Source organism: Molothrus aeneus, chromosome Z, assembly GCF_037042795.1.
Source record: "Molothrus aeneus isolate 106 chromosome Z, BPBGC_Maene_1.0, whole genome shotgun sequence".
Lineage (NCBI taxonomy): Eukaryota > Metazoa > Chordata > Aves > Passeriformes > Icteridae > Molothrus > Molothrus aeneus.
The window spans coordinates 21,176,571-21,200,425 of NC_089680.1; the positions used below are offsets into that span (position 1 = coordinate 21,176,571).

The 23,855-nt window shown below is 35.3% G+C and overlaps 1 protein-coding gene across 1 annotated transcript; it reads right to left on the reverse strand.

The window, feature by feature from the left end:
* LOC136569358 (long-chain fatty acid transport protein 6-like) lies at positions 1–23,167 on the reverse strand. The gene is made up of 11 exons (XM_066569754.1): positions 22,936–23,167; positions 16,534–16,986; positions 15,308–15,520; positions 14,372–14,530; positions 12,594–12,718; positions 9,155–9,349; positions 7,658–7,748; positions 5,040–5,238; positions 4,599–4,696; positions 2,636–2,766; positions 1–177 (listed from the first exon to the last, which is right to left on the reverse strand). The coding sequence occupies exons 1-11, from the start codon at positions 23,165–23,167 to the stop codon at positions 1–3; spliced, it is 2,073 nt and encodes a 690-aa protein (XP_066425851.1).
* Positions 23,168–23,855: the final 688 nt, after the last annotated feature.

The window sequence follows — 23,855 nt, forward strand, 5'->3', positions numbered from 1 at the left end:
TTATAAACGTATTTCACCAGAAACCACCTTCTGGTATTTCTCTCTTGTCAAAGGAATATAAGAATGTGCAGGTTCATACATGAAATACAGAGGTTCAGATATAATTTCTGGATTAAATCCTTCATTTGCCAGATGCGTTTTCTGATGCTTGAAAGTTGCAGTAACTTGCATAACATCCTATGAAAGAAATAGTTCAAGTAAGGTGCAATATTCCATTTCAGTCTATATGAGTGAAATTATGATGTACTTACTGAATTAAATATATCATACAATTTACTATACAGTTTCTTCAGTTAAACAATTATCAGATTCACAAGTGCAGTGAAATCTAAATCTAAATCTAAATGAATATTTTTTCTTATTAATTTTCCTACTAAAGCAACACACAAGATAGCAAGCTTCTGTTTCAATATATGCAATTTTCTTTTATCTTTCCTTAGGGCAGTCCACCACAAAATCAGTAGAGTATGGAACGTTTGTTTCACTCTGCAAAGAGCTGACTGATTTTGTGGTATTGGCTCTCTTCTGATTTCCTACTGCTAAATTTAAAACATTAAACCCAACAATGTTAAATGCCTTCTTGTCTTATTTGCCTGTATAAGGAGTTTCTATACAGCAATTATTAAAATGCAAATTCATGAACAAGTTGTTCTGCACACAATGGTTGGTGTATTTGAGCAGAAGTGGTATATAAATAAATTGCCTTTCAAATGCTGTTTACATTTAGAGAAAAGTTTAAAACAGACTGTTCTCAAGCATTGTTATTACTTGTATGTGTTTTCAATACAGTGAACATTTCATTTTAGTTCCCATGCTGAAAAGATCCACTTTTTAGTTCTTGTTGGAAGGAAGTTAAAAAAAATCAGGTGGAAAATATAATAGAGCCCTGGAGTCCCCTGGTTTTTTGCATCCTTGTTCCCGGGCCTCTGCTATTCTTTTAGAATCAAGTGGAAGATACTGAGAACAGAAAATCAGTCTGTCTGATTTGCACAAAACCAGTCAACCAAAATTGTAAGTTATATTAGAAAAAACTACATAAGGACTACTGAAAATTTTTCAAGAATGATTTTGGTTTTAATCCAATATTGCATGAGAATTTCAAGTAGTATTTGTTTGTCACTGTTGATCAGGGTGACCTCTTTCTCAGGACCTAGAGAAGGCAATAAATTTTCTTCCAAACAGAAAATTGTGAGTTCAGCATATACTGAACTATGCTGCTATACTCCCCTAAGACATTTTATAAAGCAACAACAATTTTTTCTCATTTTGATTTTTTTTTAAATTGAAGTTGTTTTCTTTAATAAAAATTTGCACATGTGTAAATATTAGTTAATTAGTACTGATAGAAACTTTGTTTACTTTGGCTCCTCCTCAGCTACGTAAAAACGATTTAGTCAGAGAATAAATAAATGCAAACAGGTTTAATTGGTTCCACACATATAAACCTTAGAGCACTGTATAGATTTGCTCAATCTAGTGGAACTGTAAAGACAGATCTGTTCCAAAAGCTTTTCCCAGAAGACACCAGTTGTCTCCTGAAGCCCCACAGATAGTATAACCTATGCTTACTGCATGTGAAGGTACATTTACTTAGTACAGTAATCTGTTAGTGAAAAAAAAAGGTTTTCTCAATCTCTAAATTCTTCAATTTGAACCTTTTTGACTATTTATCAGTATTTAGGGAAAAGTAAAACTGCCTCTCAGCATCCCCAAACAGTAGAAAACTGTGAGCTACAAACTTTGGGATGATGTAATGTGGAGCCTTTTCCTACCCTCTGGAGTTCATGCCCTCCTGCCTGGTTGCAGATCAGCCTGTGGGGTGCTCACAAAGGGTACAATCCTTGTACTTTTAAAGTGGACATTAAAAAAAGAATTGTATCCCAGTTCTGCCTTTGTTCTTTAAAACATGCGAGTGCATTTTAATTCTCACATTAGGAAATCTCCATAAAACTTTTACTATCTGTTGTAAATAACCCAGTATTTCTTTGGTGCCTTGTCAGTAACAGTGGATAATAATCACTTCAAGGACAGCCACATCAGGAAAATGTTTGAAATGTATCATGTCACCCTGTTATATGAAGAACTCTTATGAGTAAGGCTACACCTATGTTTGCTTAGTCTTCTACTGACAAGAAGAAAACACTGGTTAAAGAACTTTGAAGCAAAATCCAACAGCAAAGTTACTAATCCCATCTAGGATTCTTAGGTATGGATGGTTCCATAAAACAAAATAGAAGTTTAATTCATCATATATTTGCTAAAATTCATCATAATAACCATAGGAACAGTAATTTAGGGTACTATTTCCTTTTGTTTTCAATTATTTAAACTGTTTGTAAAATGCATTCTGCATTCCATGGTTGAAGTGACCAATTGTCAAGTCAGACAGAAGATAAATACAAGTGGCAGACACCTTATTCTCTCACATCTGGATGGGGGGCCATGTTGTCTTAATAAAGTTATGCAAGCTGTAGTTTTGCTTGAACACTGGACTTTTATGTGTACTTTTAAAAATTTGTGACTCAGTTTGAGAGTCATTGTAAAGCTGAGATACATCTGCATCACTCTCAGTGTCATGCTTGTACAAAGAACACAGCATCTTACATAAAATAAGAAACATATTTCTTTGTCTTACCATGATTCTCACAAAGCGTGGTTGGGCATAACTTGGAAGGAAGTCCTCAACATGCTTATAAAGTCTTTCTCCATTAAAGTTGTGGTATCGTTTAAGCACAATAGCTGCCATCCCTGTTCTTCCTTCATAATCTAAAAAAATAGAAAAATAGTATGACAAGTAAGAGCATATGTGAATGTTTTCTAACATTTGGGGCTATTCAATAATATTTAGAACAAATAAATTGATATTGTGAAATATCCATCCTGTTTTCTCAGACATCACTGAGTATAAAGTACATGATATTTTATTTATAAGGTTTATGATATTTTATTACTTTACTTATTTTATTTATACATGGTATTTGAGAACTTTAAAAGTTACTTTCAGTGGGTTTATTCAATTAAAAAAAGTCACTGATGTCTTTTTATTGGGAATTCTCTGTAGCTGGAACTGCCTGCTAGGTTTTATTCCTACCTGAACAGTGGTAATATAATGACCTAATTAAATCAGAGGGACCATTAATTAAAAAGAGAACCTGAATGCACCCACACAAAGACTAATGCAATACATGGATCTAAACATGTATAAGACTGTACTTGTTCTATATAAAGTTAAATGCCTATTGTACACTGTAAAGGCAGTGCTGAGTGCTTTGTACCCCGTCCCACAGAAAAATTTGTCACAAAAAAGGTGATTCCTAGTAAATTACAGGCATCCAATTATGTTTGACGTGCAAACTGAAACAAAACCCTTTTCAAAAATATGTACCAGACATAGTTCCTGCAATCTATTTATTGAAACACAAGAAAAAGATTTAAGTGGAGAAAATATCTGAGTTGGAAAAAATCAACTGCCACAGTTAAATCTGTTCAGAAAAATTAGCAGCCTTGAGGTCTGCCTAAAGGCACTGAAAAGAAAAAAAATATGGGTATTCCTTTTCCTGAAAATGAATCTGCTGTTACTGAACTGGTGATATGCTGTGAAGTTTGTTATGGCAATATTTGAGACTCAAGTCAATACAGAAATATGAAATACCATGCTGTCTAGATGTTATTGACACTACAACCAAAAATTGATGTGAATCTTGAGGCATTTTTTTATGTGCTATTTACTGCCTGAGGTAGCAATAACCCTTCGAGGAGCCCCCATCAGCTCCTCCATCATTATCATGTAGATGATAATGAGAGATGCTTTGAACATTAGACTACAGTTTTATTTGCATGCGCTGCATGACTGCCATCTGTTGATCAACCATTCAGATGATGGCCTTTTAATTTTATTTTTATGTATCCTCTTTCCTTGAACCCATTGTGTTTCCCATCTCTGAGTGCTGTATCTTGACAGCTCCTTCTTCATGTGACTAGTTTCTTTTAATACTAGACTTTATTTGCCTCCAAGGGAAATAATGAACAGTTACTCAGCACCACAAGAAGTTTGTCTTCCTCCACCCGTTTTTTCAATGGCTGCATCTTCTGAGAAATTTTTATATTTTGTAATTTGGTTTCCTACAGCTTTTCAGCATGATATTTTATATTTTTATGAAGTGTCATATATGATTGAGAACATTCCAATTTCAAAAAAAATATGTGTTCTTGGACAGTACTCATAAGATAGTGGTTTCAGACATTATCTTTTAATATACTGTATCTTACCATTTTTCAGATGAAAGCCAGTAGCCTAAGAGAAGTCTTGCATAGTTCATAACTTTGTATTTCTCACTTCATATTTCTCACTTCTGTTACAATTTTTAATTTATCCAAATTTTACTTCCATTCATTACAAAATTTCAGCATGTCATGTTTATTAAATGCAGCATTTTACTGTAACTGAAATTTCAAAAGCTGTAGAAAAGCCTGAATTGCCAAGCTGAAACTACTTATATCCTTACATGTACTTGTGCATGCAGTTGCAAGAACAGAAAAGTTACAGTAAGAAATTACTCTCTTCATTTTCTGTTCTTAAACTATAGGGAATGTCTTACTTTTTACGCTTACACCATAAACGTTAACTTCTTGGACAAAATCCATCATACCAATGATCTCTGCAACTTCTAAAGTGGCAACATTTTCTCCTTTCCACCTGTTGAAAATATTTCTTATATTAATACAGATGTTAGCTCAAATACATGTTTTATCCTATATGTGACAGAGGACTACTTTTAATGTGGGCTACATTCTTAACTGAAGAATCATTTTCTGGTTTAGTGCTATCTTATTTGAAAGCCCAGTGATACAAGAAGTGCCAAATTTAAAAAATTCCAATATGTTGGAGTGCACTTTGGTGGACTTGATTCCTATCCTTAGTGATTTTGTTTAAACAAAGTTGGCATTCATCATGTTTGAGCCTGACCTGTGTCATCCAGGCCTGCATATGTGTGATTTCTTCCAAGCTCCATGGATTTACTCTTAACTTTGTGCTATACCTGAAAGTGTCTCCCACCCGGTCAGTGAAGTAGAGGAACCCATCCTCATCCATCACTAGGAGGTCCCCTGTGTCAAGATACACATCTCCATCCACAAACACGTTACGCAGGAGTTTCTTCTCTGAGGCTTCTTTATTTCCAACATATCCAGAAAATGGGCCATCCTCAGTAACTTGAAAAACTAGAAGACCAGGTTTACCTGCAGGCCATGAAAAGAGGAAACATATATAGACATATATATATATATAGAGAGAGAGAGAGAGAGAGAGAGGTATATATAAACATATATAGAGTGAGCTATTAAGAGCATAAATTATCATATTAAAAATCCTTTGGAAAGCCACATTGGTTTTATGTGTCTTATTGCTACATTACCTTAGTTCTTCCCTGAACAGAAGAAATGGGTGAGTGGAAAAGGGAACACAAGTTTGCTTCCTTCTCTTCCAAAAATCTGGACCACAGGGAAGAGATCTTTGGAGTGTGTTGTACATCACTTACCTGGTAAAAGCATTTACCCATTGAAAAGATGATTTATCTTTGTTTATCCTTTATGTAGTTAGAAAAGGGTGATGGTAGTCAAACAATATGTGTAGAGGCAAAATATATAGTACCTAAGATTTTTGAGGGCTTTGAGGAGTTCCAGAGGATAGGGATGCTACTGCCTTAGCACTGGTGTGCTGGTGTGACAAAACAAGTCGTAATCCACAATGTGCGCCCCTGATCATCAAGGAGTCTCTGGGGTTTGAAGCACATCCCTACTGGGCATCACTCCTTGTTGCTGCCTAAGTCCTATTTATAACAAGGACAAAACTTCCATTGACTGCACTGGAATTGATTCAGAATGCCCTTTAAACATATTTCTTTTATTATTCCCTATCTGTGATAACTAGTGGCTTTGTTCTCAATGTGCTCCTGATGTTAAAAGATAATTCCATCTTCAAAAAACTTTTATTTTACTCCTTCAGAAGATGTAAGGAGATATTTTCCAACAAATAATTTTCTTCATAGCTGAATTTCTGCATCCTAAATTTAATCCTCTTCATTTTTTTGAACACTCAATATGGAAAATGGAATGAAAGCTCATACTACCTTTCAGAAGAGGAGCTGGCATTGCTGCAAATACAATGCATAATTTATAACAAAAGAACAACCAAACAAAACGGAGTTGCTCTAACCCCAAGTCATTTTTACAGAAGGATCCTCCAGTCCATTTTGTGAATTTACTGTCATTACTATCTCACATTACATCCAGTGACAGCTTCAGAGTTACCTAAAAATATGTGTAATAACCTGCAAAATTTTTCTAGTTGTGTCATGAAATTGGGAATTTTATCAATTTCACTGAGAACACAATAATTTTTTGAGCAGTTTCTAATGTGACTGTAGTGAGGAAGCAAGCTCCTTTCAAGAAAAAAAAATCTTTTTCTTGATTTGGATATTGTCAGCAAATAATATTTTATCAGAAAAAAATAGAAGATTGCTACTATTTTTTTGCTGTACTACTACCATAAAATATATATAATATAATATAATATAATATAATATAATATAATATAATATAATATAATATAATATAATATAATATAATATAATATAATATAATATAATATAATATAATATAATATAATATAATATAATATAATATAATATAATATAATATAATATAATATAATATAATATAATATAATATAATATAATATAGTATAATATGTTATATTATCAAATATAAGCAATTTGATTTGATGACCAGTACTACTGTGTGTCATTGAGATCTGACATTATCATAAGCTGCTATCATTTAGGTCATCTGTACAAACCTCTCTTCTACCTTCAGGATTTTTATCTCTATGATAATTAAATCTACATACTAAAACTAGTGGTGTTAAAGACCTTTTCCCCAGAACTGATAACTTTGACACAGATGGATTCATGCATGTGTACACAGGCACATGAATATTTGATGTGGCTTCGATAAATGCAGTGCTGTCTTTGGTGAGACTCAGTTTTGAGGATTTTTCTCAAGGATATTCTCAGCTAGGAGGCTACCTTATTTTCAGTCTGGGAGCTTCAACTCTTTGAGGTGGAGTATTCCATTTTAAGTAGGATTTTGGAAAGTCTGTGCAACTCTAGGTACTAAAATGATAAATCTGGTTTTGTCACTAATCATAAAAATATGATCCACAATTTGAAATTTTTCTGCTCTTCATCAGAATTTTAAATCTGAAACTTAGAAAGCATCTTTAAACATCTGGCCTCAGAGCACAGCATAGCTGGGAATTACTGTATCTTTTTTTTTTTTCATTAAAAAAAAAGGAGCACTAAAAAAATCTGATTTTTCCAGGAATAGGAACAAGTTTTTCTCAAGTGAGAATAAAAATATTATGGGTCTCAAATATTACTAATGTTCTTATATGATTTCAATTTTTTATTTTGGGTTAATTTATAAATATTTGGATATATTATTGCATATACTAACAACAGATCTCTGTTGGGATCTATTATCCTATTTTTTCTATTTTCAAGTTCTAGGTGTATATCAAAAATCTGTTGCTTACAGAAAAAGCATCCTCTAAATTGAGTTATCTGTTAGGTAATAGATAACTAATATTTTTCCTTACCTATGGGTGCTTTCTTACACCTTCCATTTTCATCTTTTATAAGTTCTTGTTTCCAGACATCATATTTCAACAACTCAAAAGAATGTAGAAACTAAAAAAAAAAAAGAAAAAAAGCACACATGCATACTTAAAAACACCTCTTTCTTACTAATTTTCTAGATTTGATAAAAATTGCTTTGAATTAATGAATAGTCCCTACTGACTTTTGAAGACTTGAGACAGCCTGAAATAAACTGACAGTATTCTAAGAGGCAACTGTCAGAAAGTGTTTATATCATGATAAGCAATACTAAGTATACATACACAGGTGAGTGTTCATCTCCTTACTGATAAAAAGAAGCCCTTGTCTAAGAGTAGGGTCAGATTCAAATAATTTATATGAAGGATAAAGTGCATTTGATCAAATTGTCAGTTTTGCTTTAAAACTGCCATCCATTTCTAATATTGCCAGAATGCAAATCAAGATGATTCTCTGACAAAAAAAAAATCCAAAATAAATTTACAGACATCTCAAAAATTACACCAGACAGATGCAAATGGAAACTTTCAACTTAATGACCTGATTAGTCTTTCCTGCCTCAATTCTCCATCCACATGGTTAAGATTGCTAGAAGATTGAAAGTCTTGCAGAGTTGTTATCATCATCATGCCAAGGCATTTTTGACATCTCAGATATAAAGCAGAAATAATTTGGAAGTCATTAATCTGGTCTTGATCTTAACTGATCTGAATCTTTAGTACTGTTTAAATAGTATTTCATTGTAGTATAATGTTCATGATTCACAGAAACTGTACAAATTGGAAAAGCATTTGAGACTGTCAAGGTGTTTTTATGGTAGAAACAGTGGTTGTATATGTAAAGGTATAGCTTAGATATTAACATTTTTCTCCTCTATTTGCTGAGAATTTTGGTATTTTTTTGTTTTGCTAATCTTATTTCAGAGAAAATGTGATGCTAGTTTTAATGAATGAAGATGCAGCCAAAGAACAAATTTGTATAAGTTTGCTTTGGAATATCTATCTCCTGATTCATACAAAAAGTAAAATCAAAACTAGTTTCTGGCCTCATCGTGGGTTTTCAGGATGATTAGTAAACTTTAATAAGAATTGTCATTACCCAGTCCTTTGGGTAGTCACTTCTATACAGACAGTTTGGGGTTTTTAAAATCTATTTTAGGGGAAAAGTTGGATACACGAGTTTCTATGTACTCATTGTGTATATTGACTGTGGCTTCAAAATATATGTATAGAGAATAGAGTCAAGGAAGTGGCTAAGAATAAGACTTCTGTTTTCATGAACCAATTATTATTATTATTGTATCTGGAAAGAAGGAAGCATTTTCTTCCTTCCTGTTCTTTATGATTTCTGCCTTTCCCATGCCTTTTAATATTTTTTAAATTATTTTTTAATAATATATATCTTTAATAATATATTTTTTAATAATAATAATTGTATGGTAAATTGGTTGATTGGTTGGTTGATTTGATAATCCTTACCTTTGAGAAGATGCCAGCACGGCCCACTGCTCCTATTTTATTAGTATAGTTCAGGAAACCAAGACTTCCTTCTGTGGACCCATAGAATTCAAATATTTTAACTGGGCCAAACCTCATCAGAAACTCTTTCCATACAGAAGGTCTAATACCATTTCCAAGGGCAATGCGCACTTCATGAACTCTGTCCTCTTCTTTCTGTGAAAGTGAAACAAAAAGAAACATCCTGTAGCTGGGAAAAGTGGATCTAAATACCTAAAATTGATCTAATACTTTCTAACAGAACAATTTTCATTTGTGAACTGCCACCTTGACTAAAATACTTCACAGAATGGGTTTTTTGCTGTTGTTGATTTTTTAAAATAAAACAGAAAAGCATAAGAAATCTTGGTCTGAGGTTGAGGGGTTTTTGCAGGGTGAAAACTTTATTTCTGTAATTCTTTGAATTTTTACTTATGAACTCTATAAAGAGAATGTATATTAAAAATGTTAAAAGATTTTAGCTGTAAATAAATGGATTTTAAGGAAGTGCCATTTCCCATAGAATAGAAGTTCCTTTCCCACCAAAAAGAGAAGTTTTCCTGTATCAACAAAATTGTGCCTTAGAAAACATTTGTGATACACAAAAGTTGATTCTTTTTGTAATTATACTTTTGTAGAAAATTTTGCACATCTGCCATGTTCCTTATGGAACCTGAAAAAGCAGCAGAATAACTCAAAGCTATAATAACTCATATTATTACGTTCATTTTTAATCTTAAATCCAGATTCATCAAAAGATTATAATAAAATCTGCAGTCAAAATGTAGTTGCAAATGTATTATTGTTACATATTAGTGATGCAATTATTGTGGTAAACTATTCAAAAGTTTACTTACATAACTGCTTTTGGCATAGGAGCAGACTGCTCAGCCCCCTGCCTATAGGACTGCAGTCAAGAGTCTCAGAAGCCCCCACTTTTTTGGAGGTGTAGTTGGGATTGAGTAATTAAGTTACTGTTATGGCTAAATGTCAGCAGAAAATAAACTTATTTCAGGTCAACAGGAATGGTTTCTTCAAATCAAATAAATGGTTGTTTTGGTTTTGTTTCAGTGCTATTCCAATCTTTAAAACTGTAAAATTATGTTTGATTTCTAAATAATATTAGGGTGATTTAAAGACAGAACTTTGCCTTGTAATTGCACTGAAATGTTTTAGCAGAGTCCCAAACTTTTGACTTTCAAAAACATTCACATAAATGTGAATAAAACATAAAATTGTTTTGTGAACTATGCAGACAACGTCATTTGATCCAGAACTGCATTTTATGGCAGATAAATTATTTGTCACAACAGGATCAACTGTAATGCAGACCAAACCTCACTGTTAAACACAGAAATGAAACTGGAGTTTGATATTCCCTGCTTCTGCCTAATCAGATGTGTTTTCTTTTGCAATTTTAATGATAACTCTGAAGGAATAAATGGTTTTGGTCACATGTATGTAATCCCACTCAATTTTAAACCTGCTGGGACGCTGACTGGGAGACTTCCTTCATGCATAATGTTGTCTCTTCTTCAACACTTTGTCTTCAGGATGAAACTATGGGTTTTGATTTTTTCCCCAGTGTATTTTGTGATACTGTAAGACTTGAAGTGAAACTCAAGAATTTGAGAGATTACAAGCAATAGAAGAAACTGTTATTCTTACCTTGGTTCACGTCTGGTTCAACAGGTGTGATCTGCAACATTTCCCTGAACTACCTTGAATTTTAAATGTCTTTATTTAAAAGTTACCTGGTTCCCTTTAAAAACATTCTTTGACATACTCAGTCACAGAGTTTCTGTCCACATGAAGAAATCCCCAAGTGCCTCCTAGTTTCCAAATCCATGCTATTTCTCAGTTTGTGAGGCCTGGGCATGCTCAGTGAAAGGAGGGAAGGACAGACACCCTGTGCATGATGTAGAGCATACTCCAACAGGTCCCTCATGTTCAGTCCTAGTCCCAAACCATACCAGACCTATTACCCTGCATGGGTTTCTTTCAGTGTAGATGAACCTGTACAGCAGAGGTTAGATATTATATATGTATATAACATCTGGTTATATGTTATATGTGGTCATAGTCTAGTAGGATATGTAATGTTGACCGAGCTCCTGATGTACCTCATCCGCTCCTGTTAGCAACCTCACCTTCCTCAACTCATCCAGGCCATCTCTGGTTTTCCCTCTTACCAGTTGCCGGTTAAGTATCTGTTTCTTCTTGGTTAAATTTTTGTTATTGAGTCAAGAAAATATAGTTCTCATTGCTTTTTCCTGCAGGAGAAACCTTTATACAACTGGTTTGGCCTAGCTAATTATTCCTTTGCGTTTTCCTGATCCATGCACTACTGATACAGTAGTTGCTGTTGGCCAGGCCTGAGTTCTGTTTCAGGCTTGTTTGAATAGGCTTGAGCTCTGGCCAACAGCTATCCTTCCTGTACCCTTTAGTACTTTTTGTCTTTGATCCCTCTCCTACATCCAGACCACCCAATAATAAGATTCTGTTCAAACCAGCTGGAGAATTCTTTCAGATATTTTCTTGTTCCTAGTCCTTGCATTGATCTCTGACCAATACCATTGGAGATCATTTGAACTTTGTGCTTGCACATGAGGCTTTCTGAGGTATATAGGAGTACTTCTTGTCACCTCCCTTCAGTAATATCCTAACTACCAAGCATAAAATTTAAAAAATTAACCAAGCTTTCCCAAAAATCAACCAAGCTATCATTGAGAAATGAGAGTTGCAACTTAGTAAGCATTTTCAGACTTGTCACTGTTTGACATTTTACTTTGTTCCAAACCTGATCATGATCTTTAGGACTGCTATCTCAGGGGGGACCAAGATTTTGCACCACACTGTTAGTATTTTGGCTTCATAGAGATACATCCATCATCATATATACAGGCATGTAAGAGAGTGTGCTTTTGGAAGACCTCTAAGAAAAAGACTTAAACTAATAAAAACTCATTAATCAGTTTCAAAGTTAAAAATTAACCATCATCCATTAAATACTGAACATAATAGGTCACTCTTGCTAAACAATTACTTTGGAACAGAGCACTGAAATTGTTAAATCATTCAATCTGGTATGAACTCTTTTTGGTCATTGTGAATGCTGAAGCTTTTACAGCTTACACCATTTCCTGACTGACCTGTGACTTCTGGTCACTCAGATGAAAAGCCAACAAGCCTGGCTTTGCAGAGGCACTTCTGTGAGTGTCGGGGTATGTGTCCTATTTGTCACCACTGCATTTGCTGGTCTAAACTTGATTGCTAATGGTAATAGCAAGGAACACAAGACACAAGGAACGCTGTAAAAAGCTATCAAACATTGAAAATACTATGCTGTTCAGAAATGAGTGAATCTATCTGACTTTCAGATTTGCTATATCTTAAAGCTGCATTTGCAAATGGAACTTACACAGGGCTGATTGCAGAGATAGCGGCAGAGTTCTCCTATATATAAAAACATGGTAACATTGTATTTCCTACAGTCATTCCAAAACTGTCTCGCAGAAAATTTCTTCTTCAAAACACAGGTCGCTCCTATGTGATGAAAACAGGTAAGAAATTTCAAAATAACCTTTAAAATAAACCCCTTGTCTTCTACCACTATTTTAACCAAAAAAAAAAGAGAAAAAGCTTGTCATTCTCTTAATTCAGTTAATGATAAATTCAGCTAATTAAATATATTGTAAGCTATTTCCAACAGGATCCGTCTGTTAAATGAAACCTGCACAATTAAGCCTTGTTTCTTTTTCTGAGTAGTAACTAAAAACTTAGAGTAACAGAAGCAACAGAAGCAAATCTTTTAATGATCACTCATTGTTAGGAATAGGTCACAGCCTAAACATTTTGTTTCTGACAAGATCATGAACTAGTTTAACTCTGAAAAAAGATCTTGGAATGGAGGAAATTGTAGCTCACAGCTTCTCTATTTGTGTGACAAGTGGTGAAAAGGAAATGGGCTGTCTTTGTTGTTTCCATTTCATTCCCCTTTTTCTGTTCCTTGACAACTGAGAATCAAAATTATTTTCTTTTCTGTGACCCTGATGTTCTTTTAGAGCTTTCAATTCCAAAAGCCACTTCATTCTACCCTCTCATATCTGCCACCCTATCCCTTCCTAAGTGTTGTCAGTCAAAAATTTACAAATTTCTATCCTTTCAAAAATTCCTTTTTGTCCAAGTCCTGTTTGTCCTGTGTGAGGTTTCCCAGGGCCTTCCAAATTTTGAATCCCTTCTATTCCACTTTTCCCATCTTGCCTTTATTTTGAAACCTTTCTGAGTTCCTCCTTTATTTTGAAACCTTTCAGAGCTCTTCAGCCTCACCCTCCTCAAAGCTTTGTCATTCAAATCCCAGACTCCCAGATCTCTAGCCAAACACCTAAGAAAGACGTTACCCTACATTTTCTGTTCCAAGAAAATTCATAGTCTCAAACCTCTTCATACACTCATTTTCCCATCCCCTTTGTGTTTCTGTTAGGCAGAAGCAGTTTTGCCAGCAGTTACTGTAAGCCAGCATGCCTGTCTGCCTTGTTCCTGAATAAACAAAACAGCGAAATGTCTTTTAAAGCATTCCAGTTATATACTTAGCATGCCAAAACCCAGCATCTAGGCAAGACACTAATGACAGAAAAGGAGGATGCACCTGGGAAATATCTGGTTGCCAGCTCCCTACAAATAACTCCCACTATCAAATTTAGAAGGGGAGATTTTGTCCTTTTCCCTATTTTTCACTTTAATATGATGAATCTAACTCTGTAGTTCTTACTCAAATAAGAGACTGAAAAAACTCCACAAAACATTTAGTCAATCTTATTCTGAAGGTTGGGCTTCCACAATGCATTTGTATCTTCTGACACTAAAAATCAACCACAGATGCCTATGTGAATGCCTTTACAGACTTTTGGCATAGGGTAGAAGTATGATTTCAGGTTAAACTTACAGAATATATGCAGTGATGCTAACAATACACAGACTTCAAGTCATTTTATGCTGGATTTATACAATTATTAGTGTCTGTAAAACTATGCATATACCTTAGATATTGTCTGCAAACGGGGGAGGTGATAAAAATGATAAAATTACAAAAGGCTTTTGGTAAACATAATATTTGAGTTACCAAGCAGTTATTCACCTAATACTAACATGTTATAACCTTGTCAATTTAATGGAACTTCACTAGAAGGTAAATATTACCTAACTGAATGCATCCACTGATGCCAAGAAGAGAAGCACTGATGTGGTACAGGGGAAGAGTGACATATATAATATCCTGAGAAACTGCACCACACTGAGTCAATGCTAAGGAGGCAGCCAGAGTTCTGCGGTGAGTGATGATAGCAGCTTTTGGGAAACCTGTCAAAGGGAAAGAGCAAATAACTACAAATGTACTGCATACATTAATAATTTTGCTGAAGTAGAATTATGATGGGAATGTATACAGGGAGAATTCTCGTCTTCTGAGTCTTTGTCCTATGCTTTGCTGTTTTATGATTATATCTCCTTAGTCTCTCAGCTCCTACACTCTTTCTGCCTGTAATTCTATTTAAACAGAATTATAGAGTAGTTAGGGTTGGAAGGGATAATGTAAAATGTATTCCCAACCCCCCTGCCATGTCTATTTCATCTGGGGGACAAAGATGTCTGACACCTTCACAGGCATGTGCAGGTCAAATATACATACAGGTTTCCCTTGCCAGAAAGTGAGAATGGGAAAACATCTGGAGAGCCACTGTGTCACTCAGCTTCTACTTGCAATAGAAATAATTTTTATGAAGTTGTTTGGATTGACTAGTGGATGGATTTCCCCATTCTTCCACTCTAAAAATAACTCCTATTTCAGAATCAGAAGCAGAGGTTCCACTGTTCTTCCTTTCTGAGCAACTCTTAGAGACTGACTTTATTTGCTTTACATTCAAGAAATTAATTTCAGCCATGGAGTATCTATGTAGAAGTTCAGTAACTGAAATTACACTATTGTGTAATTTCAAAAACACTTTAAAGTGTACTGTGCTTCTAAATAAATCAATCCTCCCTGCCTTAATTTGGAAATTCAAGTTCTGTCTTTTTGCTTAATTTATACTGCCTTAATTTTCAGATGTGCAGCTGTACTTTGTTAGTACACATCCTCACCTGTACTTCCTGATGTGAAGATATGCAGAGCTGTGTTTCTTATGTCAGTGACAGCTTTAAGATGAGATGGAACAGGATTATCAGGCACTTTGTCTACTTTGTCTAGTAGGGTGTGAACATGCTGGAGAGGAGAACTGGCGCTCATCAGCCAGACAGCAACATTATTTTCCGAGAGATTCAAAATAAATTCTTTCTCTATTGATCCTAAACAATCTGCCAAGTTAAAACAAACAATCAAACAAACAGAAAACCCATGGTAATTTTTAAAATAAATACAACTGCAGACCTGATTACTAGCATTGAAATGATATATCATACCACTGTATAAACCTACCACAGCCATAGGAGGGCTAACCTGCATACTGGACAGTGAAAAAATCATCATGATGTTCAATTTCCCTATATTTCTCATGTGGCTTTAATTGCAATTGATAAAACACCATGAACTTAGTTGATGATGCCAGTATATAGGATTTAATTTAATCACATTTGTTCCAAATGTGTATTTGGTGCATATACCAAATAGCAAACCACATTTGGTGCATATACCAAATAGCAAACCCTCACAGATTCATATGGAATTATGGTAGTACTGTCAACCTGTATAAAAGATGGAAAAACAGGAGTAGAATATAAATAAATTGCCTAGTGTTGCATAATGTGCCATAAACAGAGATGAAATTTCAGCTGCTTACACTGTAAGCTTTGCTTCAAGCAATGCTACCTTGGGATCACTACTTAAAGTAGTTATAAAGTAACATACATTTTTATGCAGGTATTTTGACCTGAAGGAAATCACAACTACAAAGGGAATCTGTGTCTTCCTGTAGTCAGTGAAGTTTTATATTAGCCACATAAATGAATAAATAAAAATGGAAATGAAATTGTGCTAAAGTGTTTTCCAAGGCTATTTACTTGCTGATGCATGATTATTGCTCCTGATACCTTGTCCTTGGAGAATTTCAGATTTAAGCTTTTAATTCTACTAATTAATTGCATGGGCTTATTCTGTGTTTATACGCTTGAAATGTAGACTTTATCTCTTTTCTCTCCTTTTTAGGCAACACTGTCTCTTTCCTTAACTTGTCCCCTCCTTTTCTTCCCTTCTTTTAGGTGTTTGCATATATAAAGAGCTTACAGCTCTGAAGAGCTCTGATTTTCTATGTTTGATAGAAGCAGGAAACAGTAGAAAGTGAGCAGTGAGTGAAACACAACACAGAACTTACCTTCTCCTATGACCAATGCTTTTGCTGCGCATGTATTAATGCAGTGCAGGAGAGATCTTGAGCGGATATTGACGTTGAGAAAGGCCACGATGAAGCCCAGCTTGGCTAGCCCGAACCAGACATGGATGAAGTCAGGTCCATTACCCATCAGCAGGGCCACAGTGTCACCTTTTTTCAGATTCCCATAGTGCAGGAAGGCCTGTGCTACCCTGTTACTCCTCCTGTCCACGTCCTGGTAAGTGTACACCATTCCTTCATAGATAAGGAATGGCTTGTGGGGATTTTTTTCCACTGATTGCCTGAAAAGGTCAGTTATGGAGAGAATTCCATTTTTTGCCCACTTTTTTACTGTTGCTTTTGACCTCTTCCATCTCAAGAAATAGATCAGGTCTGCCCAGAAATAGGGGAGAAAGATCTTCAGAGAGACACACAGCACCACTATTCCTCCAGCAACTGTTGAAATCCACGTGCATAACATGCTTGGAGCTGGGCAATAATAGATTTAGTGATCTCAGACATATAAAATACATACATTATAATAATTTACACTGAGTTTTATGACATAGACTGGAAGTTAACAAGCTAATTACAATTCCAGCAGTTAATTTGAGAACTGTTAAAAATACGTTATTGGGATTTACTAGAATAAAAAGACCCACAAAAAAGAAGGAATTTAAGAGTAAATAAAGGATTGTGCAGGATTTTAAACTTGTAATCAAAACTATGTCTAGATTTTTTTACTGTCCCATGGCAAATACTAGAAAAAGGTGAAAACAAACATGCCAGGCACATACTATCATATGTATAATATGTTATATACCATATACCTGTAAGATTCACCAAATGTTGTTCTTTGCTGCCTAAGTTATATTTTCTGGTCTGATAGAAATTGAGACCATTTGAGACCAAAAGTTTGAACAGTCTAATCAACAGACTGTACATACACAAATTGCAGGCACCATACTCTGAAACTTCTGCATCTACTGAACTTTCCAGTTTTCACCGTAGGATTTTCTGGCATTTGCAATAAATGGTGAATAATAACTTTGCAATATTTATATTATTTACATTATTTACAATAGCATCCTGCAGTCTCAAATGAAATCATGCACAAACACAAACTGAAGTTTGGAAAACAACCTTTATAGCATAACAATTATTAATTCTGTAAGGTGTTTCAGGCAAAAATTAATTGTCATATTTTCAAACAGTCATAGGGAAGAAGTTTTGAAGATCATATAAGATCCTTAGAGCATAATATAGATAGCATTGACCAGTCTCCTTTTTAAAGTTTCAGCCATGATTACTACAAATATTTGAAATGTCTTATGTGACAATCTAGGATTCAGGAACCCTTCAGAAATCTGAGAAGCTTTTCTAAATGGGATGACCTCCACTCTGTAGTTTAGAAATATTTTACTGACAAGCTGTACTTTTGTTATATTCCTCAAGCTTGTTTACATTTTAAACAATATTCAATGAATATACTTGCAAAATTCAGGGGAATTCTTGCAGAAAGCAAGATCTTGTATGTACCATAAAGCATATGAAATGTATTGGTAAAAGAGCAGCTTAGAAATTAAAGCATCACGGCATTAATTGCACATAAACATACAAATGAAGTTAAAGCATGTGAGGTACAATGTTTTAATGTTCTAAACAAAAATTCTAAACCCATCAATTTCTGAAGTCTTCAATTTGTAAAGAGACATTTTTAGTTACCTTGAAATCTTCTTGATTACACTGTGTTACCTCTCTGGCCAAATGTCTCATCTTTCTATGTTAAGAAACAATTGAAGTAGCTGCAAGTTTATTCTTACAATAGAAGTGCCATTAAAAGACCCTCTGTTTTAGCTCATATGGCTCCTTTACTGCCTTTCTGCCTTTCTCAGAATGTTATTGTTTAATGGCCAAGGGCACAAACAGAAGACCTCCTGAGTGTCATGGCTTGTCTATGACTTGGAAACCTTTGCTCAGCTTTTTGCATGCAAGCATGCAAGATTCACTGAAATGAATCAACCAGTAAATTTAGCTACAGGCAAAGTCAAATTGGCAGACTTCATAAACTGAACCAATAAACACATAATCTTAAGAGAAAATAAATAAAAGGGATGATGATGTTAGACTATGTTTCAGCCCAAGCTTCTTTTAGCATTCTTACATTACTTGTATTATCAACATAGCCATGGTGTATAAGTAAGAACTCAAAGTAAAAATAAATAGAGGGAAAAATAAGCACGCTACAGGGAAAAAAATTTAGTCCTCAAAGCTGTGTCAGGATTAGTTTTGGTTCACCCTTTTCACACTTGAATGCGATTGGAAATGCCCTTGTTTTAGAATTATTTGCGCAAAATAATGTTTATGGAGCGGAAAATAAAGAAAATTAAAGGGAAAAATATAGAACATATAGAAAAGGAATGAATTTTAGGAAAGAGTGACTATTGTGAAAGAGCATGCATCTCTCTAAGAGAGATTACAGTCCTACAGCCAGCTGCAGTGCAGAAATCATACTGTTGTCACCTGCTGTATGCCTGGAATGAAAAGCCTGATGCTTGCTTTTGACTGCAGTATTCTGGCAATACCACCAAGCTTGCCTTCGATTATTGCTTGAAAGGTTTCTCCAAAGCATTCACAAAAGTACATGCACAGGAAATTAAATTACACTCCAAATGAAGGGGCTGCTCAGAACAATGAAATGTTTTCTCAAATTTAGGCAAATTCAAAACACTTTGGAAAAAAAAAAAATCACGCACTGTGAAAAGTAGGTCTTGATTTTGCTGTAAATGCAAACCAGTTGTTTCCAAGGAGGAATTAAATGCATGCTTAATTTGCAGTCTAACCAAACCTTTTGTATCCTTCTCACAATATCAGGTACTAAGTTACTGTCAAGTTCTGGCATGGTTTGGTTGTTTGGTGCATTTGGGTTTTTTAGAGGCTGTCTGTCAAAGTATGAAATCTGATTCTGCTATCTCTTATTTGCATTATTTTCACCAAGTTTCCATGAAGTGGAGTTTTTTTGCATGTGTATCGAGATCTTTATCTCAGCATGGTTATAAATAAACTTAGTCCATAAAGAATTACAGAATCATAGATGGTTTGGGTTGGAAGGGACCTAATTTCAGCCTCCCTGCCATGGACCACCTCACATTGGACCAGGTTGCTCAGAGCTCCATCCAGCCTTGGATGCTCTAAGATATTTTCTCATGTTGCCTTTGGTAAATTTACTCTGAAGTCTTGGAAAGTGCAATGGAACAATTATCTTAAAATAACTTGATTAATTCCTTTAGCCTGATTTTAATTAATGTGCAGTCTGGTTATTTCCAGTCCTTAGTCTTAATCTGTTTATCTGTTGAGAGCATTCTATGCCAAAGAAGTATTAATCCAATGGAAACTGACTGCCAGCTCTTCTCAGTTGGAGCTCCCTTTCTCTTTGCCTGGTTCTGATGTGGCATTATTCTGTTAAAGCAAAACAGGACAACAGAGCTGCCACCTGAGACACAGGCTATGACATGTCTGCAGCTTTGCTTGCACAAGAAGGGTAACTCTGGGAGACAAGGAATGTACTGGAGAGAGCAATAGCACAAAAATCATTCAGTCATTTAAAGGTCCAGCAAGACTATCCAGACATGTTCTCCAGTCCCAGGGGAATGTAAACAGCCCTGTGTGTTGGCCTCTATGCCTTCATGTCCTAGCTCTCCAAGCCGCCTGAGATGTCTCTGAAATACCTGAGAAACAAAGACTTTCTGTAACTGCCCTCATAGTTAATGCTACAATGACCTTGAAACTGCTTACAAGGCTTTCTTTCATATGAGCTTTGCAAGATGGAAATAGTATTTTGAAAGACTTAGTGTTTTGAGCAATTGTCACACAACCTATCCTTTGAAATTTGCAAGCACAAGATTTCAATTTAATTAATTGAAATTGGTCACCAAACTCACTAGGTTTGGTTTGTCATGGCTTTTTTGTTCCATAGAGTCAGAAAGCAGGGAAAAGCAGGGTTTTGTTTACTTACTCTCTCTGGTTCCTTCGTCCTTTTTTTTTCTTTTCAGCTATTCCTCTGCAATCACAAGGATTGAAAACATCTCCTTTTAATGAGAACTGATATTTTAAAGTATTTGTTAAGTATTCTTAACTATCTTTTTAGAAAATGAAATAAAATTCAAAAGGAAGTAGTCAGTGGTATCAAAATATACAATGGACTATTTTTCATTATTTTCTGGCAACCACGTGAATAATGACAAACAGGGAAGGTTTCTAAATACAGAGAGCCCAAGTATTTACCTATGAATTATGGTAAGAATTTTGTCTTCCAAGTAATTCATCAGCTTTGTTTCAGTGAAACAACATGCTACCTTTGCTAAAAGCAATCTTACCAATAGGCAGCAAAATCTGAGTTTTGAAGATCACCATATAATTAGCAGGAATAGACTGAGATGTTTCTCTGATTGAACCAAAGCTTCAGAAAATTTTAATGCAAGCAAAAAAACCGATATCTCTAAATTGACTTCTGATGATGCACTGGACATTGTTTTATGTAAAATAAGAAATTACCTTTAAAGAGAAGCCAATATTATAATTCAGCCAATTTTATACCCAGTTCTTTTTCCAGTATCTGAATGATAAAGGAAAGCATTTGCTTACCAACCTTTTTTCCTGTGTATGCTGATTAATGTCCTGTATGCAATTAGATAATTTCTGCCCCTGTGTATCCCTTGCAGCAAGGTTGCATGGGTTGTCTGAAAACGTTTGTTTAGTCAGAGCAGATGCTCTCTTGAAGCTCCACACCTAGAGTGTGTTACTGGTGACTGCGTGCCTAGACATACAGGTAAAGACTCCTTTCTGTCCCCTGGATATCACAGGTCCCCAGCTCTGTAGCTCCTTGCTTTGCAGCTGTCTTGAAGCATGTGAGTGAAAGGGAATCGGACACTGTATTTTGGAACAAAGTGTATTTGCTGTCTGTATTGAGAGTTAATTGTTAAAAGATTAAGAAGTCAATTATTCACTGCTGGTTTATATTCTGTTGAAATTACTGTTTCAGTGCAATAGAAGCATCTTAGTGATGTTTCCATATGCTCCTAAATACAGTATATACAGTACACAGAAAACATGGCTGTAACATTTTCAACATTGTCATGTAGTCTATGCAACAGGAACAAAAGCCTTTTATGATTAACACATTTTTAAAGTTTAGTCATGCAAATATACAAAAAAATTATTTACATTCTTATTATACAATGTAAATACTGAAAAAGGACACTATATTAAGTGGCACTGGCAGTGCACTTGATTGAGGAAGTAGATAAGGTTACATTAATGAAAATACACACACTGTTGACTGACCGTTTAAATCATGTGAACCAACGTCCTAATTTTTGAAACTCAAAAGTACAAGCTAGACAGCTTTTTAAAAGGTTGTTGAATACATGTGGATTGCTTGATTCCTGTTTGTGTATTTTAGACTTTTTATTAGACATATCTTTTATATATATATGAATATTTCCTGATGCATTATTATGGCATTTAGTTATTAGAAAATCTATCGGCCTTTACTTTTCTCTCTCTTTTTTTTTTTAATGCATAGTAGCTCACATTATTTAATTAGATTAGAATGCATCACATTATTTAATTATATTAGAATGCATTAGTTAAGGTTATGGATTTTGTTTAATTCACATACTACATACATATTTTATTTTGTTTACTCCATTTGGAGGACATAATTTTGAGCTGGTAATACAGCACCCTGGCACTTTATGGAAAGACTGGGCTATCATCCTGATTGGAGAAAAAGATTAAAGACACTGTAAAGGGAAGAAGATTACTATGGAGCAGATAGCCTGAAAACATGACTCATCTGTTGAAGAACATGAAGAAAATGGCTTGGAGGAAGGGTCAAGCAGAGGGAAGATTTGGCTTCTTTCTAATAATAAAAATAGTGTTTTGTGATTTTGTTACTGTTTTTGTTTCCTTGTGAATAAATTATTTTAAACGTTATGGTTTTTATCCTTGAAAACAAGGACAACATTGGGAAGTAAAAAGTAAGGCTAAGAAGACAGAAGGATTTCAACTGAAAAAGAATCAGCAGAAGAGAAAGAATTTATTCTGTAGCATAATGGCTTTGAGTCTTTCCTAGCAGTCCTAGATTTCAGTCATTTACCTAGTAGCAGAAACTGGACTTGTATCATACATTCCAGAATGTGTCCTGCAGATGACTAACAAACATAAGTAAAGCAGAATTGTGCTACCTTCCTTATTTTCCTATTTAATATCTCCAAAATGAAATTATTAGCCTAGATTCTTCACATAAATTCTTTCACAGAATCACACAAAGGTTGAGCTTGGAAGGGATCTCTGGATGTCATCTTGTTTTCTGGTTCAGCAGAGACAGCTAGAACCACTTACCCAGAATCATGCCAAATCTGCTCTTCAATATTCTTTCTCCTGTCACAGGACACTGCTGGAAAGAGCCTGGCTCCATCTTCTTTGCAGCATCCTTTTTAGGACCTTTTAGGTTCAGGCCTTTTTGCAGGTTGATCAGATCCTCTCCAAACCTTCTATTCTCCAGGCTGAACCAGCCCAGCTTGCTCAGCCTATCTTCCAAGGAGAGATGCTTCAGTCCCCTGATGATCTTCATGGCACTTTGCTGCCCTCTGTCCAGCACGTGCAGCTCTCTTGTACTGGAGAACTCAGAACTGAATGCAGTGCTCCAGGTAAAGGATCAGCCTCTTTGTCCTGCTGGCAAAACTCCTAAAGCAGTCCAGAACACCATTAGTGGCAAGGGCACATTGCTGGCTTATGATCAGCTTGGTGCCTGGCACGATCTCCAGGGCTTTGGCTGCAAAGCTGGGTGTCCTGCTGGATAGCTGAACGTGCAGATGCCTGGGGAGGTCTGTCCTCAGGGGCAGGATTTTGTGCTTCCCCCTTGCTGAACTTTTTGGGCTCCTGGCCTGGCAGAGTATGGCCCTGGGGAGGATGCAGAGAGAAGTTATGACTATGTGTAGGAGGGATCTTGTTGCTGCTATGATGCCTCAGGTTTTAGCTTTTATATTTTTCAGATTCTGTTCTGCTTTATTATGTAAGTGTAGGCTTCATATTAGGGGATAGTAAGCTCTCTTCACAGAGTAGGTAGCCAAAAGAATTGTGTCTTTAGCTGAGGACCCAAGAACAGCTGATTCAGATCTCAGGCCCAAGAGCATGAACAGTGGTGGACTGAAGAGAGAAAACAAGAAGGATGGGACTTCATGGGCTAAAGCTGTAATTGGACAATTAGCTCCAATATGCTAATGGACCAAGACTTATAAAAGTGTGAGCCCCCGAGATCT